The 22,572-nt window shown below is 44.5% G+C and overlaps 1 protein-coding gene across 1 annotated transcript; it reads right to left on the bottom strand.

Moving 5' to 3' along the window:
- Positions 1-287: 287 nt before the first annotated feature.
- MTPAP (mitochondrial poly(A) polymerase) lies at positions 288-22,572 on the bottom strand. Its single transcript, XM_063125375.1, has 9 exons — positions 22,400-22,572; positions 20,865-21,037; positions 19,713-19,946; positions 18,431-18,655; positions 12,677-12,888; positions 7,612-7,838; positions 4,503-4,595; positions 4,343-4,416; positions 288-2,254 (listed from the first exon to the last, which is right to left on the bottom strand). The coding sequence occupies exons 1-9, from the start codon at positions 22,560-22,562 to the stop codon at positions 1,904-1,906; spliced, it is 1,752 nt and encodes a 583-aa protein (XP_062981445.1). The 5' UTR covers positions 22,563-22,572; the 3' UTR covers positions 288-1,903.

Raw genomic sequence — 22,572 nt, 5'->3', positions numbered from 1 at the left:
AACGGCTTTAAAATGGCATTAGACCGATCCTCCATATATTTGCCTATCAATCTGAATACCAGTTGCTGGAGTGGAGAAAGTGGACAGCAGGAGAAGACTGTTGCCTTTATACCCTCCTGTGAGATTCTCAGAAGCAGCTGTTTGGCCACGGTTGGAAGCAGGATGCTTGACTAGATAGGAAGGCTCTTCTTACATAGCAAGTAGCAAACTGAGTCAGCCTCCCTACCCACCCCCATCACTCTGCACCAGCCTTCTCCCCCACCCCAACCCCCGAGCCATTCCAGCTCTTTTGGACTACAACTTCCATCATAACTGATATGGGCCATGCTGACTGGGGCTGATGGGAGTTGGAGCTCAACAACTTCTATAAGGACCTGGGTTGGGGACGGCTGCTCTGTACGAAGAGTGCCAGCACCCCGTCCTCTGCATAGGTCGAGGAGAAGTCCACCCTACAGCACCTATACAATCGTACACAGGTTTGGGAAACAGAGCAGGATAACTCTGAACCTGAGGACATGAAGACCATGTGATCGGCATTGCACACTAGACTGTGTTGCCACGTGCTGTTTGGTTTAAGTGTTGCAGGATTAAAATAAGAAGCCTGTGACATGTTCAAAGAAATACCAGGCACTTGTTTTAGAAAAGGAGTTAAAATTATATTTTATGTACTATTTCACACAAAGGAATTTGCCATCATTTGTTTGACAAGCTGCCTACTACAGTCTGAAAGGCCAAGCAGTCATCCCTCCATTTATTTCAGGCTGGCAAGAATGAAATGAATCTCTCCGTTACCCTGCGACGGCTTCCTACTCGAACAGCGAAAGGCAAAGTGACAGGTCTCCAAAGGAAAAGGAAGGAATATGGCACTGGAGAGGGTAGCATCAGAATTAAGGATGGCACTGAGCTACTGTTTGCACGCTACGTACAAAAATAGGAAGCCAAACAAAACCCCAAAGGGTACAAAAACATGACGTTTTTTGCACAGGTACAGTAACAAACCCAGTGGTATGTTCTTGGATCTGCTCTGGCCTGTAACACTGACATCAATAGAGAAGCTCTTTCATTTGCAGGATGCGTGTGTGTTGCAGGTTGGGTTCCAGCACCTGTAAGGAGTTCCTGGATCACCAGAGTTGAAAAGACCACGATCGCACAGGAAGCTTGGTCATAACCTACATTAAAGGCTTTGAATTAATTCCAGGTAGTGTCAATAATACAGACTGCCACTGTTATTATTTCAAACTTCCCAAATCTTTTTCAAAGTGTAATTAAATTAAGATCTCAAAATACAGGTGTGCCACGATCAGCAAGGTAACGTTATCTTTAAAACACACACACACACACACACACACACACACACACTCCTTTCCTGGAAGCCTGGAGGCAGAAACGAAAACGTGGCTTGTAATATTCATTCTCATTCTGAAACTAGAGAAACCATTTCTTGTACAATTAAACTACTGGGATGTTTCATGACAGCAGTACTACATGAAACTACTCCGCTTTGCTCACTTCATTTCACCTTGCAATATTTTATGGATGTGGAAAAGAGTTACAGAAACAAATTAAAATGGTTTCAGCTCATCAGTGGCTGTAAGGACGTTGGCGTGCATTATGTTCCTCTTAGTTAACCGATAATATTCCTAGTTTCCTTCCTTCCTTGGATCCATCATTCCTTCCTTTCTGGCTTATACCAAATATAAACTCATCCATAAAAATCTGGATATTTTCCCATCCCAAAGAGCGAATTGAAAATTCAAAGTAGGCAGTGAGACCAACACATTGACCTGCCCAGTTGGAGAAGGCCTGAAGGCTGCTCTACTACTCCACCTCATGCCAGGCAGAAGCCAGGCTACCCGAGAGATGTTGAGCCAGCCCGTCACTTCCGTGGGCTTCAAGGATGCTGTTACAACGACCGCACCTGAGTACCAAAGAGTTTTTTCTGAATGGTGCCATTAATCTTCAAAGAATCCAGCAAGCCTTTGATTCTCTCACTGGCTGGCCCCCTCTTCCTTCTGGCACTCTTGCTGGCATTCGTGGCTGTGGACGACTGAAGCAGGGCTGCCAGCCCCCAGGGCTGAGAACGGCTTGACGATTGGTCTTTCCCCTCCTGCTGCAAAAGCCAGGCGCTCTCTCGGGCCAAATGGACAAACTTTTCGAGCTGCGTTGCGTTGACGTTCTTGCTGATATTAAGGTTTTGTTCGAAAGGATTCTGTATATGGAGAGAAGACGCTTCTGGCTTGTTTTGCTCTTTCCCCTGCGGGTTTCAAAAGCGGAAACAAAAAACATTTCACATGTTCACTATGCATGATTCACTGCCACAACCAGAACCCTTGAAAGCCCAAAATGAGCAATTGCTATTGCAACCCATTTTACTTCATCACTAGGCGTGGGTCAGAACGCAGAAGTCATGCTGTCAGGATCACTTAGAGGAGAGGGAGAGGCAATGAACCAAGAGTCCATTGGTAGTCAGAGAGAAGGAAGGCGGCAGCTTCCAAACACACACACACAAACACAGACCAAAATAGACATTGGCTTGTCTATTACAATAGCTGATGGGTGGAGACTTTAGAGTTGGGATGTCGGAGAAATCCACAACATAACCAAATAAGTTCAGATTTTCATGAATCCAACCTGCAGATTCCTCAGCGGTCTGGCTTTCCCCCTGTTGGGTGGAGTCTGTGGACTATGAGGAGAGACTGAAAGAACTGGGCATGTTTAGCCTGAGAAGAGAAGATTGAGGGGAGACATGATAGCACTCTTCAAATACTTAAAAGGTTGTCACACAGAGGAGGGCCAGGATCTCTTCTCGCTCCTCTCAGAGTGCAGGACACGGACTAATCGGCACAAGTTACAGGAAGCCAGATTCCAGCTGGACATCAGGAAAAACTTCCTGACAGAGCAGTACGACAATGGAACCAGTTACCTAGGGAGGTTGTGGGCTCTCCCACACTAGAGGCCTTCAAGAGGCAGCTGGACAACCATCTGTCAGGGATGCTTTAAGGTGGATTCCTGCACTGAGCAGGGGTGCAGGATGGCCTTGTAGGCCCCTTCCAACTCTGCTATTCTATGGCTTGCAGACCATTTCCCTAACCTTCAGGAATCTTGTGCAAATTTCATCATAGAAAAATACGCCAAAATAAAATGGCTAACTAGAGCCCAAGAGCCATATACTATTTCAGAGAAGCTCTCAGGGACCACATTCCAGTGGTGGGAGGGGCCAAAGGAAACAGAGATGGGGCCAATACCAAGAGGGACGAGCAGATTTTAGCTTAAAGCTCTTACTGCCAATAACTACATCTTAGGAGGCATTTCAGCCTCTTAGAAAGGGGAAAAATCTGTACAAAAGCTAGGGAACCACCAGACAATTGGTGGTTGTGGGAAAGGGGTTGGGGTCATCTGAGGAAGCCTGGAAGAAAGGATTAAGCTTCCTGCCCCCCTGCCTGCATTCCTTCCTCCTCCAGATAGGAAGCTGCCTTATACTGAGTCAGACCATCGGTCCGTCTAGCCCAGTACTGTCAGCACTGATGGACAGTGGCTCTCTGGGTTTTCAGGCAGGAGTTTTCCTAGTCCTACCTGGAGATGCCAGGGATTGGACCTGGGACCTTCCACATGCAAATTAGGTCCTCTACCACTGAGCTATGGGCCCTCCCTATGTCAAGAAGCCCATTGGGATTCTTAGCCAGAGCAGCAATACCAGTAGGTTTCAGAAGAAACAGCACAAAAGCTGAAAATCCAAATCGAAGAGACAGCTGCCCTGGTTATATTCTCCACGCGTTTCGACACAGGGTCTTTATCAAGGGAATTACAAACCCTTCAAGTCTTTTCAGGAGGACAGCCTCTCCCTTTCTGCATCCTCCTGAAAAGCCTTTAAGAGTTTGTAATTCCCTTGATAAAGACCCTGTGTTGAAATGTGTTGGGACCACAGTGCAGCTGGCCCTTTGTTGACTCTTAGCTAGAGCCCCCAAATCAGTAACATAACATACAGGACACAACAAGCATTTGCCTTAGATGCTTTGATTGAAGAAAATAATCCGACGGGCCATTTAGATCTAACAGGTGAGGGAGCGAGCAAAAGTACTAGAACGTTCTTCATACATGACCGGCACACACCATCCACGCACACGCAGCAAATAGCCTCTCTCACACAAACAATACATTTGCGATAGTGCATAAATAGGTGCCGCACCACGGCATCTGCTATGCCACCTCAGTGTATGGTACAGTCATAGCAACAGGGCTTCTCGCTCAAAGTGGGCAGAGTCATAGAAGCCAATTTCACCTTCCCCAGCTCCAAAATTCAGGCATTTTCAAACAGCAGCTTAGAGAGCTAAAGGCTTTTTACCTTCCGGATATTCAGCGAATATTTATTGAAAGCAAAATTCCCAAAGTATTCAAAGAAGTCACCCAGTAGGACATCTGAAAAACAAAAAAGGAAGTACAGTTAGGAGAGAGACCAGAATTCTTCTTGGATGAGTGAAACTATTTACAATGAGCCATCTTACCCAACGTTTCCGTGTTTTCCGTGGGCTTAATTTTGTTCAAGTTACTAACAAAGGTACAGTCAAAACCTTCAATTATTTGCTTGTCTTTTGCATCTGAAAAAGATATACAAAACAAGCTGTTCTGAAGCACTGTGTGTATAAATGCAGTAGAATTTTACAAGCTTCATGTGTAGCTGCTTCACGTAAGGATAATTCAGTGGATACAGAAAGACGCGATACATTCACGTGATAGATTGCAGTAGTCACAATACAAGCACCGTTTAAAATAGAAACAAAAATGGATATGAGGATGATGATTTATTTCATTTCTATACCGCCCAATAGCCAAAGCTCTCTGGGCAATTCACAGCAATTAAATTAAATGCCTGAACAAGTAAGTGTAGCCTTAGCCAACACACCGCCTGCTGCCAGATGTTTTGGACTACAACTCCCATCATCTCTAACCATGGCCCTGCTGGCTGGGTTTATGTAATCCAAAATATCTGGATGGTATCAGGCAGGGGAATGACAACAGGCCCTCCTTCGGAAACATAGCGACAGAAAGTTGCGCTGAATCTGAACGCATCTTCCGACTTGAAAGGCAAAATCACAGCCAGGACTTTTACACGGCCTCCATCGTTTTTAGTCAAGTGAAGCATAAATAACATGACCAACTTTCTGAAGTCCAGAATTTTGAGACTTTTCTACAGGAAACTATTATACTTTAAAATGTGCGGAGAATTTTACAGCCAATTGACTGGCAAGGGTGAGGCTTTTGAAAAGAGCTGCTGTTAAAAGCGAAAGAAACAGCACAGCTACTGTGTCTGTCTATTGACACTGCAACAGTCATTGTTGTTACTTGGACTTTTCTTCCAAGATGCCAATTAAATCAAGATATATATATATTAAAAAAAAACACTTCTGGCCAATTCAGGAATAATTTAACTCAAAAATTTTGGAAGATGGTGTTTTTGGAGATTGAAGAAATTGTGGAAATGAAGATAGAACGAACACCAAAAGTTGCATTACTGTCACTATTTGAAGATTTTAAATGTAAAAAGGAAATCAAGGAATTGATATCGAATTTGCTGACTGCAGCAAGATTGATTGTAGCTAGGAACTGGAAGATTCAAGGGGAATATTCTATTGAAGAATGGTATAAAGGAGTATGGGATATAGCTATTAATGATAAATTGACAAGTAATATTAAATGGAGAAGAGGTATAGCTAAATCAAATGATCTTGAAGGAATTTGGAAACAGTTCCTAGTGTTTGTGTTTTCTAAGGGAAGTGTGAAACCACCAGCAGAAGAAGGTATGAGATTCTGGAATCAGGAATGAGATCCCGAGGTGGGGGGTGCACTTCTATGTTAAGAATGATTATGTATTTAGATAAGATATTATGTATTCAACGTTTCAATATTATGTAGTATGTTGTTGTTTTTTCTTTATGAGAGGATGTAATGTGTATGTTTAAGTATTGTAGAAAAATAAAATTATTTTTTTAAAAAAGGAATAATTTAACTATTTAACTAATTTATCCCGCCTTTTTTTCCTCCAAGGAACCCAAGGTGGTGTACATAATCCTCTCCATTTTATGCTCACAACAACCCTGTGAGGTAGGTTGGGCTGAGAGTTGGTGACTGGCCCAAAGTCACCCAGTGGGTTTCCATGGCCGAGAGCAGACTAGAACCTGGATCTCCCCAATTCCCAGTCCAACACCTTAACCACTACACCACACTGGCTCAGACAAATGGATTCTGTGGCTTGCAGGTTCTTTCCTCAGGGGAATTAAACATGTTCCTAGTCCTTAAAGCTACTGGAAGCTCCACTGAGGCAGGCGAGAAGCCAGGGAGGGAAACCTAATCAATCTCTACGTCCGTTTTCAAGCCTAATCTCATGATTGTGAAGTAGCGATTGATGAGGCAAAATCTCTGGGGGTGGAAACATGAGGGCTCTTGTTCAGCCCAGCTGCCGTGTTTTTTTATGCCAGAAATTTTTGTCATCCCTGACAGCCGAGACTCTCTGGACACAGGTGGCATCAGAGAGGCACCCAGGGAGCTCTTGCGACGTGTATGCAAGCCCCGTGCAAAGTAAGCCAACTGTGCATATGGGGACAAAATGCCTTGCTCCAAGTGTTTCACATGCACTCGTGGTAATCCTTAAACAGCCTGGTAACATGGGCCAGTATTGTGAGGCAGGTGGCTACTAGGAGGAGGGCTTTCTCCGCTGTGGCACCCCGGTTGTGGAACGAGCTCCCCAGAGAGGTCTGCCTGGCGCCTACACTGTACTGCTTTCGTTGCCAGCTGAAGACCTTTTTATTCACTCAGTATTTTAACACTTAATTTTAACTTAAATTTAAATTTTACTGTTTTAACTCTGTATTTTAATCTTATATCAACTTTGCTGTGTGGTTTTATCCTGGTTGCGCTTTTTATATTGTATTTCATAATTGTGTTTTAACCTGTTGGGTGTTTTACTGTGGTTTTAATTTTTGTGAACCGCCCAGAGAGCTTCGGCTATTGGGCGGTATAAAAATGTAATAAATAAATAAATAAATAAATAATAAATAAATATTGTGGCCGATGTACTACAAATGGAGCAACTGAGGCTGGGAGAACAGGGTCCACAGAAGGCCACCCGGAGAGCTCATGTCTGAGGCGAGCTTTGAACCCAAGACTTCCCATCCAAGGAGAGTGCTCACTCCTTCAGCTCTTGCATGGCAACAGCTCCCATGTAACAGGCAACAGAAGTGTGATCCTCCAGGCCGCGATCATTTTCTTAGAGCATCCTAAACAGGTACCCCAATTCTAAGAGAGATTAGAGCCAATTCCCGCTTTATATTTTGTGCCCTGGTCTGGAGACCTGTAAACAAAATACATATGATTTCCGTCAAGGGTGATGATGTGCAAATTTGCAACTCCCTCTATGATTTCCCGGAAAGGAGACAGACAGACGATGGAGTCCCTGTTTCAGTGGTCTTTAAGAGACATGCGTGAGGATTTTTACACACACTTGCACCTTCAGACGCGACGAGGGTGTCACGCGTTCTGTGTTCCGGCAGCTGCAGCCAAGTGGGTAACGTCAAGGAAGAATCAGCCACGCCCAACCTAGCGCTCGCTCTCTCTTACCGGCCAGCGCCTTCAGTTGATCCAAGGTTGGAACAATGGGAGGCTTTCTCTTTTGAAGGAAAAACAAGACCATCATTGTGAGAGAGAAATTGGTAATCCAGGCCCCGGGGATGCTACTGGTGATGCCGTGGGTGCGCGCCCAGCACCGCACGCTGAACACGAGAGCTCTCACACGGGGGTCGAGGTTGCCGTAGATATAAAGGAGTTCTGAACTTCTCATGGCAATTCTGTTGGAGCAGAAGAGAGGAAGGGGAAGTATTACAGAGCAGCAGCAGCAGCAACTGAGACTTATTGCAAGAGAACACTGTACAATATTCTTAGGCCCATTTAGCTTTTGTATGGAGGCCGGAAGCAGTCAGAGCCAAGACCCGCACACATTAAAGTGTAACTTCCGAAAAGCTCTGCGGTACAAGCCTGAAAGACTGTGTTTGCAGCTTGGAGATGATTCTGGGTCCGTTGCTGCAAATGACAGCTCAGATAGATGCGACGGCCAGGAGTGACTACTATCAGCTTCGGCTACTACACCAGCTGCGCCCCTTCCTAAAGTTGGAAGTCCTAAAGACGGTAGTGCACGTGCTGGTAACTTCGAGGCTCGACTTCTGCAATGTGCTCTACATAGGGCTGCTTTTGTGCCTAGTCTAGAAACTTCCAATTAGTTCAAAATACGGCCACCAGGTTGGTCACCGGTACACCTAGGGGGGGACCACATTACACAAGTTTTAAAATCTCTTCATTGGCTGCCAATTAGTTTCTGGGCGAAGTATAAAGCGTTGGTTATCACCTTTAAAGCCCTACATGGTTTGGGTCCAGGCTACCTGCAGGATCGCCTTCTCCCGTACAATCCGCCCCACACACTCAGGTCTTCTGGGAAGAATTTCCTTCAGCCAGCCAAAACTAGGCTGACTGGTATTACGCAGAGGACCTTCTCTTCTGCTGCTCCCAGACTGTGGAATGGCCTGCCGGAGGAGACTCGTCAACTTAACAGTCTTTTAGCATTTAAGAAAGCTCTAAAGACTGATCTCTTCCAGCAGGCCTATCCAGTGGAATTTTAGGATTCTTTTAGGATGTGGTTTTTTAGGAAGTTTTAACAACGTATACTATGTTTTTAATCAGTATTTTATGTATTTTATACTTGCTGCTGTTCCCCACCTTGATCAAAATGGAGAGGCGGGTAAGAAATATTATTATTATTACATGTGATAATAATGCAAAATAAATAAATGAAAGGACATTCAAGACTAATTACAAAGAAAATCTAGGTGATCACAGAATGGCCAACATTTTCTTAAAAAGCAATGGCCATGTCTGGGTACAGATGACGGCTAGAGGCAACGGGAATGAACGCAGCTTGGAGACCAAGGGTGTGAAACATCTCTCTCTATTATATGTATGTATGCACACACGCGCACACACAGAGGCAGCTCCTTCCATCTGGCGGAGACTTAACTTCCTCTAGGAATTGTTCACAATAAGCTGATGTGAACAGACTTAAGGGTCAGGCAGTCATACTACAAAAACAAGGGGGGTCTTGTTGGGAGGCTTCCTAGAAGCCCAGCAGAGAATTCATGCAGAAAGCAAGCAAGTTGTGCTCTCACGCCTACAGCCGCCTCCTTCGGGTCAAAGTTGTGAGGGACCCAGCCGAGGTCAATTTCGGTGGGTGAGGCTGGTTTTGTGAATCATTTCAGGCAGTCAATTCCATGCACATCATATGGGTGAAGGGTCTCAAATGCGGCCTCTCAAGAATGTCGAGGTAACAAGTTGCTTTGAAGGAACTGAAGACTCTGCAACTGGAGCGTTTGCTGGTTTGTGACTGAAGAAACAAAGCTTGCACACACGTTCATCGACTCCAAAGCCAACACTGAGTTCCCTTGCAATCCACAGCGTTCTTTTCTATGTGAGCAGCAGACCAAAGTCCACTGAAGTGCTTTCTGTAAGGCTGCCTACCTGTTCCGGACACAGACATTAGGCACAACCCACTCTGGAACTATAGGTGACAACTGGGACCTGCAACAAAATGTTGCAGCGTGGAGAGGTCCATTCCACTGTTCCAGTCAGCCAAGCCCTCCTCTACAATACAACATTACATTTCCCCTCTTACCCACTTTTCCCTTTTTTGCTCCCCATCAAATCAGTCAGCATCCTGCAGGTGCTGAGCACATTCAGCCCTCATCGGGCTGTTTGGGGGTGGGGTGGGGGCTTCCCCCTCTTAGGGTTTCTTTTTTCTAAAGATTTCTGTGAACTTGTGCAAACTTTTAAGGTTCCCTCCAGCCTCCTGATTCTTTCCTCTTGGGAATGGATGGCGCTGTTTTGGCTACATGAGCAACAGCCCTCACACCTGAACATCGTAGCAGGGGAGATGCAGGATCCACAATAGGCAGACGGCATCGTGCCCCCGAGCCGAACAGGGAGCCCAGGAAGAGATGCTATTTCTTGTCTTGCATACCAGCGCAAGACTCTCTTGCTGGTGGTGGAGTGAAGAGGAACACAGGCACCTGCCTGACACGGCAGTCAGACCACTGGTCCAGCTAAGCCCAGTACTATAGACAAACGAGAAGGATCTTGGAATTGTTGTAGATTGCAAGCTGAATATGAGCCAACAGTGCGATATGGCTGCAAGAAAGGCCAATGCTATTTTGGGCTGCATTAATAGAAGTATAGCTTCCAAATCACGTGAGGTACTGGTTCCTCTCTATTCGGCCCTGGTTACGCCTCATCTAGAGTATTGCGTCCAGTTCTGGGCTCCACGATTCAAGAAGGATGCAGACAAGCTGGAGCGGATTCAGAGGAGGGCAACCAGGATGATCAGGGGTCTGGAAACAAAGCCCTATGAAGACAGACTGAAAGAACTGGGCAGGTTTAGCCTGGAGAAGAGAAGATTGAGGGGAGACATGATAGCACTCTTCAAGTACTTAAAAGGTTGTCACACAGAGGAGGGCCAGGATCTCTTCTCGATCCTCCCAGAGTGCAGGACACGGAATAACGGGCTCAAGTTAAAGGAAGCCAGATTCCAGCTGGACATCAGGAAAAACTTCCTAACTGTTAGAGCAGTACGACAATGGAACCAGTTACCTAGGGAGGTTGTGGGCTCTCCCACACTAGAGGCCTTCAAGAGGCAGCTGGAGAACCATCTGTCAGGATGCTTTAGGGTGGATTCCTGCATTGAGTAGGGGGTTGGACTCGATGGCCTTGTAGGCCCCTTCCAAGTCTGCTATTCTATGATTCTATGACACGGACTGGCAGCAGCTTTCCAAGGATTCAGGGAGGAGTTTTTCCAGCCCTACCTGGAGATGCCGCCGGCGATCGAACCTGGGACCTTCCGCAGGCAAAGCAGCAGCTCCCCGCCTGAGACGTGGCCCTTCCCTAAGAGGGAAGCCGCAAAGGACCCCTGAAACCGGGCCAGGAGCAAGAGAACGCTTCATGGAGGACTGAAAGAGAGGCCCGACGTGGCTGCTAACAGAGAAACACGGCTCTGTCCGGAGAGGGCAAAACAACAGCTGTGACAACGTCTGTGGATCCTTGGCTGAGAGCACGCCAGGCCTAGTAGGTCCAACAAACACCAAGGCTTTATAATCCCCAAGGTGATTCATTGGAAAGGCAATACTAAAATATTCAAACTATTGGTATTTCCCCCTGTACGTGCAATAGAGAAACAAAGGTTGGAAAAGTAAAATTATGTTCCGGGAGAAAACAAGGCTGCTATTCCTAAGAAAACTGCTCCCCCTACTGGTCATTCTCGTGAAAAATAAACTTTCCCTTGATATCCCAGCCCTATAGTTCAATTACGCACATTATTGTAAACGAAAATGCAGGGGTACGCAACTTGGTGCCATCTAGGTATTTCGGACTACAACTCCCATAATTCATGACCACGGACCATGCTAGCTGGGGTTCATGGGAGCTGCAGGCCTAAACATTTGGAAGGCAGGTGGCCTACTCTTGACTAGATGGCAAACAGTTAATTCAATACCCATTAGGTTTAGTTTAACACAAAGATCAAAGGTGCATAAATTGGGAGACTGAGAACAAAGAAATATAACGGAGTACAAGTTAGGGTTCAGAGTCTGTCACTAACTGCTTCCATTGCTTAATGAACCCCTTAAATTATACATTTCAAAGCAAAATCTGCCCGGATTTATGGACTTAAGGGAGGAAAGCTCAGAACGGTGCCATGATGAAACATCAGCATACTAAACCGTTCTAGTGCTCTCTGGGCCAAAAATGAACAGATCAGGTTTGCAGGATCTACTTTTTTTCCCCTTTTACTAGAACCCCAACTGAAGTTACATGCCGTGCGCATGGGCAGGGGAGAATCAGAAGCAAAACAATGGCTCAGGTGGCACAGGAAATGGCCCCGCTCTACCCCATAAGCCACACACTGGGATGCCGTGCATATACAAAATTACATGAGACTTACAACCGGTCAGTGGCTCTAACGGCTTAGTTCGCCAGGGGTGGATGGGGGAGTTTTACCTGTAGCTAATAAACAGCTGCCGCCTAGCTGCAAATCCTCCAGCAAAACTTGGCCTACCTTTCGCCCACTCCTGCCCCAGAATCCCAAAGGACATTGTTACTCAGTAACCGCTGATGCAGCCATGCCCCAAAACAGCATGGTGTGTGTGTTGCAGTGCGATGGATACAGTGTTGGGCTGGGGAGACGTGGGTTCAAACCACTAGCCCAGCCACTAAACTTACTGGATTAGGCTGGTGACCATCTCTCAGCCCAGCCCATCACAGAGGGCCATGTCCTGGCCCGTAGCTCCTTAGAGGGATATATGACTTATTTTATTTATTTATTTATTTATTCATTGCATTTTTATATGGCCCAATAGCCGAAGCTCTCTGGGCGGTTTACGAAAATTAAAACCACAAATGCCGTTCAAAATATAAAACCACCAGTAAAAAAGCATAATATAAAATACAATGTAAAAGCACAACAAGGATAAAATCAAGCCGCAATGCAGAAATTAATACAGATTTAAAATACAAATTTAAAACAGCAAAGTTAAATTTAAGTTACTAGGCTGTTAAAAGTGTTAACAAAACAACACTTCTGAGAAAAGCTTACCTATTGTTAGCTGTCAAGTCGCACTGAAATCCCGAAGGCTGATGGGAAAATCTCACCAACGGACAGCGAGCGTTAAGTATCTTTTGCACACTAACACACCCCGGGCCGAAGTGATCGATAAATTCACCAATCACGTAAAGGATCCTCTGCGTTGCTATCCGTTGAGATGGTACTCTCTTCATTTGATACTCTATGTGAAAGGGACCTGTTTTCTAACACAAAAGAGAGAGGCATAAATCACTGAACCGAAGGAGCTTTCCAACGAGGCTTTTATGGTGCAATCGCCCAGAAGATGACGTCTTCAATTTATAACCTGCCTGCCTTTGCCCACAGCTTCTTCTGCCTCTTTTCTTATCAGAAAAGAATGGTTAAGGAGGAAATGACAGAATAGCTATGCAACATCTTTTGATCAGTAGTGTTAGGAGCCTTCCATGGGGAAGCAAGCCAAGAGCAAACCCAGAGAGCTTCAGCTATTGAGCGGTATAGAAATGATGATGATGATGATGATGATGATGATGATGATGATGATGATGATGATGATGATATATGGACAGACACAATACAGCTGCAAAAATAATTCACCAACAACTGGCCATCAAATTCAACCTTATCAAACAACTTACACTGTACTATACATACTCACTCAAAACAATCTTGGAAAATGCAGATCATAAAATATACTGGGACAGAACAATTCATACTGACAAAACAATACCTTGCAACCGACCAGACATAATGGTCATAGAAAAAAAGGAAAACACACATACCTCATCAACATAGCAATACTGAATGACAAAAATGTTGTTGAAAAGGAAGAGGAAAAGAGAGAAAAATATACACCACTGGCCATGGAAGTCAAAGAACTATGGCAACAGGAAAAGGTCACAATTATTCCGTGAGTCACAATAGTCACCGGCATCACATCAAAAAACTATACCAAAAACCTTCAGAAACTGGGCCTACCAAAGTACATCCACACCAACATCCAGAAAGCAGTCATACTTAAAACATGCTCAATTGTCAGGAAATTCCTGAATCTGTAAAAGACAGCCTGACCTGGCAAAGCCCACCATGTCCATCTAGAAAAACCAAGAGGAAGGAAAGGTGAAATCCTTAACAAACAAGAATACAATGCTCAACAAAATGTTAAGGATATATATACAATGAAACCATAATGTTTAATATACAAAAATATAAAATAAAGATTAACAATGATATTGCATTAAAAGTACAATAACATATTGCACAGACCAATGTGTAGCTAAAACCACGTAGAAAGAGGCCAAATGTGTTTCGACAAAGGGTCTTCGTCAGTGGCCAATACAGACTGCTGTGTATTCCCTGGAGATTTACTGGGGCTAACTTTACAATTCCCACAATTGTGTGGTGTCACTCCCCTTTGAAAATACGTTGGGCTTCAGCCTTTCCGAACAGCCTAGGTCATGGTCTTCAGAAGAATGGCGTTCTTCTAAATGCTCAATTGACAGGAAATTCCTGAATCTGTAAAAGACAGCATGACTTGGCAATGCCCATCATATCCATCTAGAAAAACCACCATGAGCGAGAAAGAGATAATAATAATAATAATAACAACAACAACAACAACAACAACAACAACAACAACAACCTCACTCTGTGCAGGGTTTCCCCAGAAAATGAATTGAGGTGGTGTTGGAATTTTTAGGGACATGGGGGATGGGCCTTCTTCAGCCTGGGCAACACGTGGACTCAGGCTGTTCAGCACCTTAGTGAAAAATATTACATGACCATGACCGTTCTTATCAGATTTACCTGATGTTTTCTCTAAAATGCAAATTAAAGTTAACTGCGTCTACACACTTCTTGGTTTCTTATATTTTGGTACAACTCCCTTACTGAGATGCTGGAATTTATTTATTTATTTATTTATTACATTTCTATACCGCCCAATAGCCGGAGCTCTCTGGGCGGTTCACAAAAATTGCAATGCATTCACCAGTCCTTCCATGTAGATGCTTATTAATTCCGCCTTGCCCAACCATCTGCCCTCTGGATGTGTGGGGGCTACAACTTCCACCATCTTTTACTTGCTGGCCAGGGAATGCTGGCAGGCCAGGCTTTTTCTCAAGAGATGGAGCTCATGTAGTTCCATGACAAGATCAGCAGCAGCATCTCTGAGACACAAGTAGATTTACATTGTTCACAAGGCACATGCTAATAAATATTAATTTCAATGAGAATCTCCAGCCATTAACTAAATGGGAGGTCTTTAGTCAACTAAAAAAATGACAGCACTCATGTGACTACTGACTGCAAGGAGCGTTGGAGAATTCAGGGAGAAGGGAAGGAATATTTCAGGTTTCAATATGCCCCACATTCCTACTGCCCCGATATTTCAGGTTTTTACAATCGCTCTTAACGATAGCTTAAAACAGAGATACAATTTTTAAAATTATTATTATTATTATTACTACTTGCCTCTCCCTCTGGATCAAGGTGGGGAACAAAATTGAATACAAAAATATAAAATACATAAAACTGATTAAAAACATAAAACCAATACATTAAAATCTCAAAATATTTTAAGACGTTTTAAAATTCAACAGGGTAGGCCTGATGGGAGAGCTCCATCTTTGTCTGACCTGTGCATTAGCTCTGCAGGTACACTGTAAGCTCCCTGGGGCAGAGACCTGTCAGACCTGTTCTTTGTAAGCGCCATGTATATCGATGGCGCTACAGAAACAAAAGTGTATCTAAGATCGATATCCACGTGTGAGTCCTTCGATGGCAGCTGTGACAGACAGAGCATCACGAAGAAAGCCATGAGCCACCTTGCCTAATCACAGCTGACTCACAGCTGACACACAGGGAGGCCCAGTATTCCTGGACCTACGCCAGGAGCTGCAATCTGGTGCTTTATCAATGCCAGCTACAAGGTAGTGGGCACTTGTGCATCTTTGCTTTTTCAGAATGAAAATAGGACACACTTGCCTGCACTGTGTGTTACACTGCAGCCAGAAGCCACGTTAAAAAAAGATGGTATATATACATAACAGATGTCAGGTACAATGTCCGCCCAGGGATATGCATACTAAGCAGGTGTCATCCAGGCAGCCACAAAGCCTTGTACATTTCCTGTGTATAATCAAGACAATCTCATCACAAAAGGCAACGCACACAGAACGCGGTGCTGCGGTTCGTGTTTACACTTTCTTACGACAATCCAACAAAAGCTGTGGCTCAAAGCACACCAGCAGAAAGGTGTCCGACTATACCACTTCCTCCCTTCGTGCAATTGAAGCCAAGCGTGTTGGCCAACAGTGTTGTTTCAGCCAAGCAAACAGAGGCTAGATGCTGGAAGCGATTTCCTCTTCACCTGTGGGAAACCCCGAGCTTTCATCACTTCCTTCCCCCCCCCCCCCTCCATCAATAATGGCTCAGTGGATGCCTGCCTTAAGGTAGCTTTCCTAGACAAGAGCGCTGATGGGGCAGGTGTTTACAACACCGGAGCATGTCTTTACCAGCAGTGCTGGTAAAGAAGGCTCTGAAATGCCTATTAGGGCTGGAGATCACGGCTTGGATGCAAAGAACTGCCTCTGCTCCTACACTCAGCCCTTCCCTCCAAAGCAACTCTTGAAGATTGAGGGACCCTCTGAAACAGCATCCAATGCAGGGCAAGGGGCTTGCAGCAGGGAAGGCCACACCAGCAGAAGCGAGGCACAAACTCATTTATTTATTATTATATTTATATCACGCCTTTTGTCCTGCAAGGAACCCCAAGGGTGGCTTTACATAACCCTCCTCCTCTCCCTTGTTTCCTCTCAACAACCCTGCAAGGTAGGTTAGGTTGAGAGTCAGTAACTGGCACAAAGTCACCCAGTGGACTTCATGGCCCGAGTGGGGACTAGAACCCAGATCTCACGACTCCCACTCCAACACTCTAGCCACTACGCCACACTGGCTCTCAAATGAGGTGCTTTAGATCCTGGCCATTTATTTTAGGACTATGCAGCTCTTTCCTGCTGCATATCTTTTAGAACGTTTTTAAAAAGCAGTGCGGAGGGGCAGGACCTAGAAAGCAAGACTAGAAAGAGGTGGAACAGAATGGCCACAAAGCTCTCAGGAGATGCCCCTGACACCAGAGTGACACACTTTGGCCCTTTCTACACCTAAGGGTCTACAGGGAAGGAGGGGGGAGGATCGCGGACTTGCCTGCTTCCGCGATCATCCCTGGGCATCCAAACGGAAGCACAACATCCCAGAAGTGAAGAGGGACGTCGCACCCACCATATATATTTTTTAAAAAGGCAGGAGCCGCGAGTGCAATTGCACTCCAGTGAAATGGGAGTAAAAAAAAAAAAAGCCCCGACCCCGCTCCTCCCACCCTCAAGGTCCCTGGACTCCCCCTGGTCCGGCTCCTTCCTTCTGCTGAGCCCCGCTACCCGTGGGGAGGAGGGAAGAAGCCGGGATGGGCACTGTGGTGTTACACCCCACAAGTCAATTCCAAATGTATGTCTGCAGTTCGTAAGTCTGTGGTTTGTAGAATGTTGGCCTGAGTGGGCGGAGTTAGAATGTCTTGGGAGGGGGAGGAGTGATATATAAGGGAAGGACTGAGGGCATTGAGAGTTCTTTCCAGGGAGACTTGTTAGGGACTCTTAGAGTCTGTAGTGCTCTCTGTATTTATGGTACTTAAGTTCTGGGAAATTTGAGAGTCAGTGTAGTGAGTGGTGTCTTTAGAGTGTGGTGTGCACGTAGTGGAAGTATATTAATCAATACTGATAATAAAGAAAGTTCAAGAGTGATTGTGTGAGAAAAAGGAAAGCGCGAATGTGAGAGTGACAGGATTGTATGGAAGGTTTCAAAAAGGTTTTTAAATGTTGTTATTTGAAACAAAGCTTATGAACTTTTAAAAATAAATTTTGATTGTTTGTTTTAAAACTACCACAAAAATCCCACGTGTCTGTTTGGCGTTTATCATCTTAAGTTTACACATTCAGCACCCACTCTGACAATCATTCACCTAAGCAGATATAACTCACAGCGCATTATTATATAAATTAAAATCCATTCTCCATTTTAAACCCCTTTCTCCACATAGTTTGGAGGAAGGTGGGCTTTATCCCTTGCCTCAGGCGTATCAAGTGGAGGTGCTTGGCTTGAGCAGGGAGTAGCCTCGGCCGGGTCTGGTGTTCAGAGCCTGTGTCGTGGCAGGCACCCACACCACCCGTGGCCTTTGGGATTGTCCTGGGACCGCAGGGGCCATCCCTGCCTGCTCCCAGGAACCCCTGTGTGTCATTTGGACGCACAGGGAGGGCCCAGGGATGACCCTGGGAAAAACCCACCACATAGAAAGGGCCTATGGCTGCACATTGTTTTTTTGGTGCTCATTATCTTGTAATTCTATAGCAAGGCTGTAGAACTTCAGGCCTGGGGGACAAATACAGCCCCCTCCAGACTTCTCCAGTGTGAACAGGCCTCCCACTGCCCAGCCACGCTCCCATTTTCTCTTGATCACACATCATTTCTTTGTTTCCTAGTTTTTGTGCAGTTTTTTTTAAAAAAAAATCCACTCCAAATGGCATTAATGCCTCTCTTACGGCTCAGGTCTTGGCAGGAAGAGCTGTAAGCTAAATTATGGTGGGAGTTTTAGGATTTCGTTCCCCACCTACCGCTTCTGACCTTGGCCCCACCCACCAAGAGCTTCTCCGAAATGGAATTCGACCCCACCCACCCAAAAGAGGTTCAGTGGAGGATGTTATTAGAGAAAGACTTTACCCTTCCAGTGGTATTTTTCCTGATTTCATCCAGGTCCAAAAACATGTCTAAGTCACATCCCAGTTTACCAAAGGAGTTCACAGACGAGCCAAAGGGCTTCACGGTGCAGTCCGGAAAATAAGCACCTGCAATGTCTTGAATTAAAGAACAAGCCAAAAACCGGAGCTTAGTGTTTTCTTCTGTCAGCTGGTAATTCTTTGTGAGCATCTGCAACTGGTCACTCACCTGGACAGGAAAAGAGATGGGGTAGGGAGAATCATTCTCAAATTATATGGGGTTTAAGCAACTAGCAGGATTCCCCAATAGGGTGCCTGCCAAATGTTTTGGAATACAACTTCCATCAGCTCCAGTCAGGGATAATAGGAGTTATAGTCCAACACATCTGGAGGGGCACCAGGTTGAGGAAGACCAATCTCAGATGTGATCACCTTTAAGGCGTGTCTACAAGCTATAAATTTACAACATAAAGGGCCTGTTCAGAAGACACCTTAAACCTTGCTGGTTAAGGCTTTTGGTTAAGCAGCAGGATTTAAGGTGTCTTGTGTGAGGCGTTTTGCTAAACCCTGCTCACTCACTAACCCCAGTCGGACCATCTGCAGTAGGGTTAGCAGCTCTAACTGTGGCTTAAAGTGTTGTGTACGACAGCAAGGTTTGTGGCTAGTGCTAACCCCAGAGAACCACAGTTTCGCTAACCACAGAGCCTGAAGTGTCATCTAAACAGGCCCATAGTAAGTCAAGGCTAACCTTTCTAGCAACGTTAGTTTTAAAATCCAAGCATCTTAGAAAACCTAGCTGAAAGCTTGAACATATAGAACAAGTAGAGTTAAGACAGAGCCTAACGGAAACATTCTCTCTCTCTCTGCACTGAAGACATTGGATATTGGTTGAGCAGACCATTAGATTCAGAAAAGCTGGAAATAAATTTATATACAGCAGTTTCTACACATTGATTTTTTTAAAAAAATATATCTTGGTAGTCCTGTTAGCACAATATTTTTCCTGTAGTTTGGTATTTGCTGCAAATATTGTGCCCTTTTGAAGGCAAAAGGACAGGAATTTGTAATCCACCCCAATCCACTGGCATTTCCATCCTAATACAAATCCTCACAATTTCTCCAGGTCTGACATCTGTAGGTATCTGACTGAACCAACTGAGACATTGTACAAATATGTACAGATTGCACCAGGGACAACCACTAAATAACTTCACAGTCAGTTACATATTCAATGCAAAAATAAAGCTGCTTAATTCTAACAAGAAGAACTATATACAGGAACTTACGCTGTCAGCGTTGCAAAGTTTCTTCACCAGCTCTTGAACTGGAATGGTAGTTTGTTTATGACAGTAAATCAGTGTGTGTTCAGAAGCTTGGCTTGGTGGATTTTTCAGTGTCAAGGTAAACATTCTAGATTTAAACGGAACAGGGCATTCATCCACAAACTGTGGGGTTCCAGTGGCATCCTGCAGTGAAGCTATACTGTCCATCTCAGAAAATTCTATGACTGCATATGTACCCTGAAACAATGGGGGGGGGGGGAGTCAGTAACATTTACATTATATATGAAACATAACAGTTTGCATCTGAAAATATAAGTGAAATAACAAACTCATGCTTTGCTGGATACAAATACACAGCCTCTTATATTTTTTAAAGCCTGTTAGATTATTACACCACTATGGGGAGAGAGGTAAGGCGCAACTAATTTTGGACAGTTATTGTCTATCTACACGAACACTGAATAAAAATTAAACTGATGGTTAAATTAAGAAAATGAAAAGATCACCATTAAGGTAGCACTGAACGCCCTTCAAGCCTTTTGGCACTTCATTTGGTTGCCACGTTGAAACTAAGACAAGAAAACATGACTAAAGGCACAATCCTATCCATGTTTGGACAGAGAATATTTGATACCTTGTAGAATAGTTGATACATCTGCATTTTAAATCAAAGATAAACCAAGAAACTGTGCTAATCCAAACAGTATAATCCAACTACCTTGCCTTTAAATAGTATAAATGTCCCCTGAACTTTACAAAAAAAGTTTTCTCTGCTGAACTAGTACGTCTTGCCTTCCCTGACATTGAACTGCATGTTAGACACAGCCTGGATTAAAAGAGATTTGCAAATCATTATCGTAACAGACAGCTTTACAGTTAAGTAACTTACCTACAACAACGTTTTGTAGGACAGATGTTTGACAGATAAGACAATCAAACTGACCTGTGATACAGGCAGGCAAGTCAAAAACTTTGTTTGTACTTACCTGGTTTCAGCAAAAAAGTAGAATTTATCAAAAAGAAATTTCTGTGCCATCCATATGAACACAAAATACAGAATAGAGGTGGTTTCTCTTACACCCATCCATTCAGCATTCTTTCGATTTGAATTATCACAGAGTTTAGAATTCAGTTGCTAATGCTCCCAATACTTACATAACTTTCATAAAAGTAGTGATTCTTAATGTTTCCATGAGATGACAAGTATTTGAGAAATTTTTTCTCACTGATTTTGGATGGGCAGTTAATTAATACTGTCCTTTGTGCTTCCTCTTGTCTTTCTGCTAGTACTTCACTGAATGTCTTCTTTCTGGAGCCAATTTCAGTATCTAGATGGAAGGAGGAAAAAGACATTGATGTGAACGTTTAGATTGTATTGCAGGTTTTTGCAGCCTGGCATTAGTATATACAATTCATTTTAAAAAGTAAAAGGTAAATACTAGCTGACATGTCTCTCCCTTCTGTACATTTTTCAGTAAGCCTGTGTCTTGACCAATTTTTACATCTTCGGACATGCCCAGGAACATAACAATTTTGCATATAGTATTGCTGAATGACACCAGAGACAACAAATTCACAATAAATGTGCCCCATTCTGAAGGAGAGCATGTATTTGTTAACCATTTTGAACACACAATAAGAGAAAACTGTGGTTCTATTAAGTTGTTCTAACTTATTATTATAGTATGGTGATTGGGGACAAGTCCATTGGTGTCACCCTTTCCTGAACATCCCTATCACAGCCCCAGCTTTTTCTACTCAAATAGACTCACTGGGGTTCTAAATCACATGGGAAACCTAAACAAGTAGAAAAGGCTCTGTGCTGCAGAGATTAAGCCCCAATGAACGAACGTATGTGCAAGAATGGCAATGGGGATTTGCAGGAGAGGGCACTATCACCCTCACATGATGGTAACTGATGGGTGGGGTGGAGAGAGAATGCTGGAGTAGCTGAGTAGGCCTAATGAATATTTCCCCAGATGTGTACTTCTGTATCACTCACAGCTAATTTGACATTGATCAGAAGTAATGGCAACATAATTGACCTGCTTAATTCAAACACACCATGAAGAACTGCTTAAAATAGCCAAATCAAGATACTAACACTAATATGGAAGTAAAATATTGTTAACTAAAACAAAACATCCCAAGACTTCTCATTCTCTACATAACAGTGCATTAATATCTAAAAGGAGGGAAATTTTGGGATGGGTGAGGGCAGGTGGACCTGGGGGGGGGGGGCAAAGTTCCAATTTCTGAGGCTTAATAGCCTCATCTCAAATCCTCACACAGCAAAAGCCAGAGGCCTTTTAGTTCTCACAGCCTCCTTCCCCCAGGCCTTTCCTTCACCCTCTCCCAATTTGATCTACTATCTCCAGAACTCCATTGGCCATACTTGTTGATTCCCAGCCTGTAGCTATCAATGGAGAGAATGAAGGCGAAAATCTCAATTTTGAAAATCTCAAAATTTTCTACCAAAATGTGTCTACCAATCTGCCCATACCTCGTGTCCTCCAGATGTATTTGGACTGCAATTCCCAGCATGCCGCAGCTAGCTGGGGATGCTGGGTGTTGTAGTCCAACCCGTCTGGAGGGCACCAGCTTGAGGAAGGCTGATCAATGCTTAATAGATTCCCCACTCACCCCCTTAAGAGTCAGTATTGTATAGAGGATCAAGCGCCCTCTCTTACCCGCTGCCACCGCCTCGTTGCCCGGGGCCTGATGGTCGCTCGGAGCAGCTGCGGCGGCCTCCGTGGAGCTGAATCGGGCCCGCAGCTTTGCCTCAGCCCGGCGGAGAAAGCGCCATCCCCGGCATGGAAGCAACAGAGGCAACCGCCCCATGGGCGCCGCCATTGCTGGAGCA

Source organism: Elgaria multicarinata, chromosome 1, assembly GCF_023053635.1.
Source record: "Elgaria multicarinata webbii isolate HBS135686 ecotype San Diego chromosome 1, rElgMul1.1.pri, whole genome shotgun sequence".
Lineage (NCBI taxonomy): Eukaryota > Metazoa > Chordata > Lepidosauria > Squamata > Anguidae > Elgaria > Elgaria multicarinata.
Note: the sequence above shows the minus strand (reverse complement) of the source record. Positions and strands in the feature narration are given on the sequence as shown.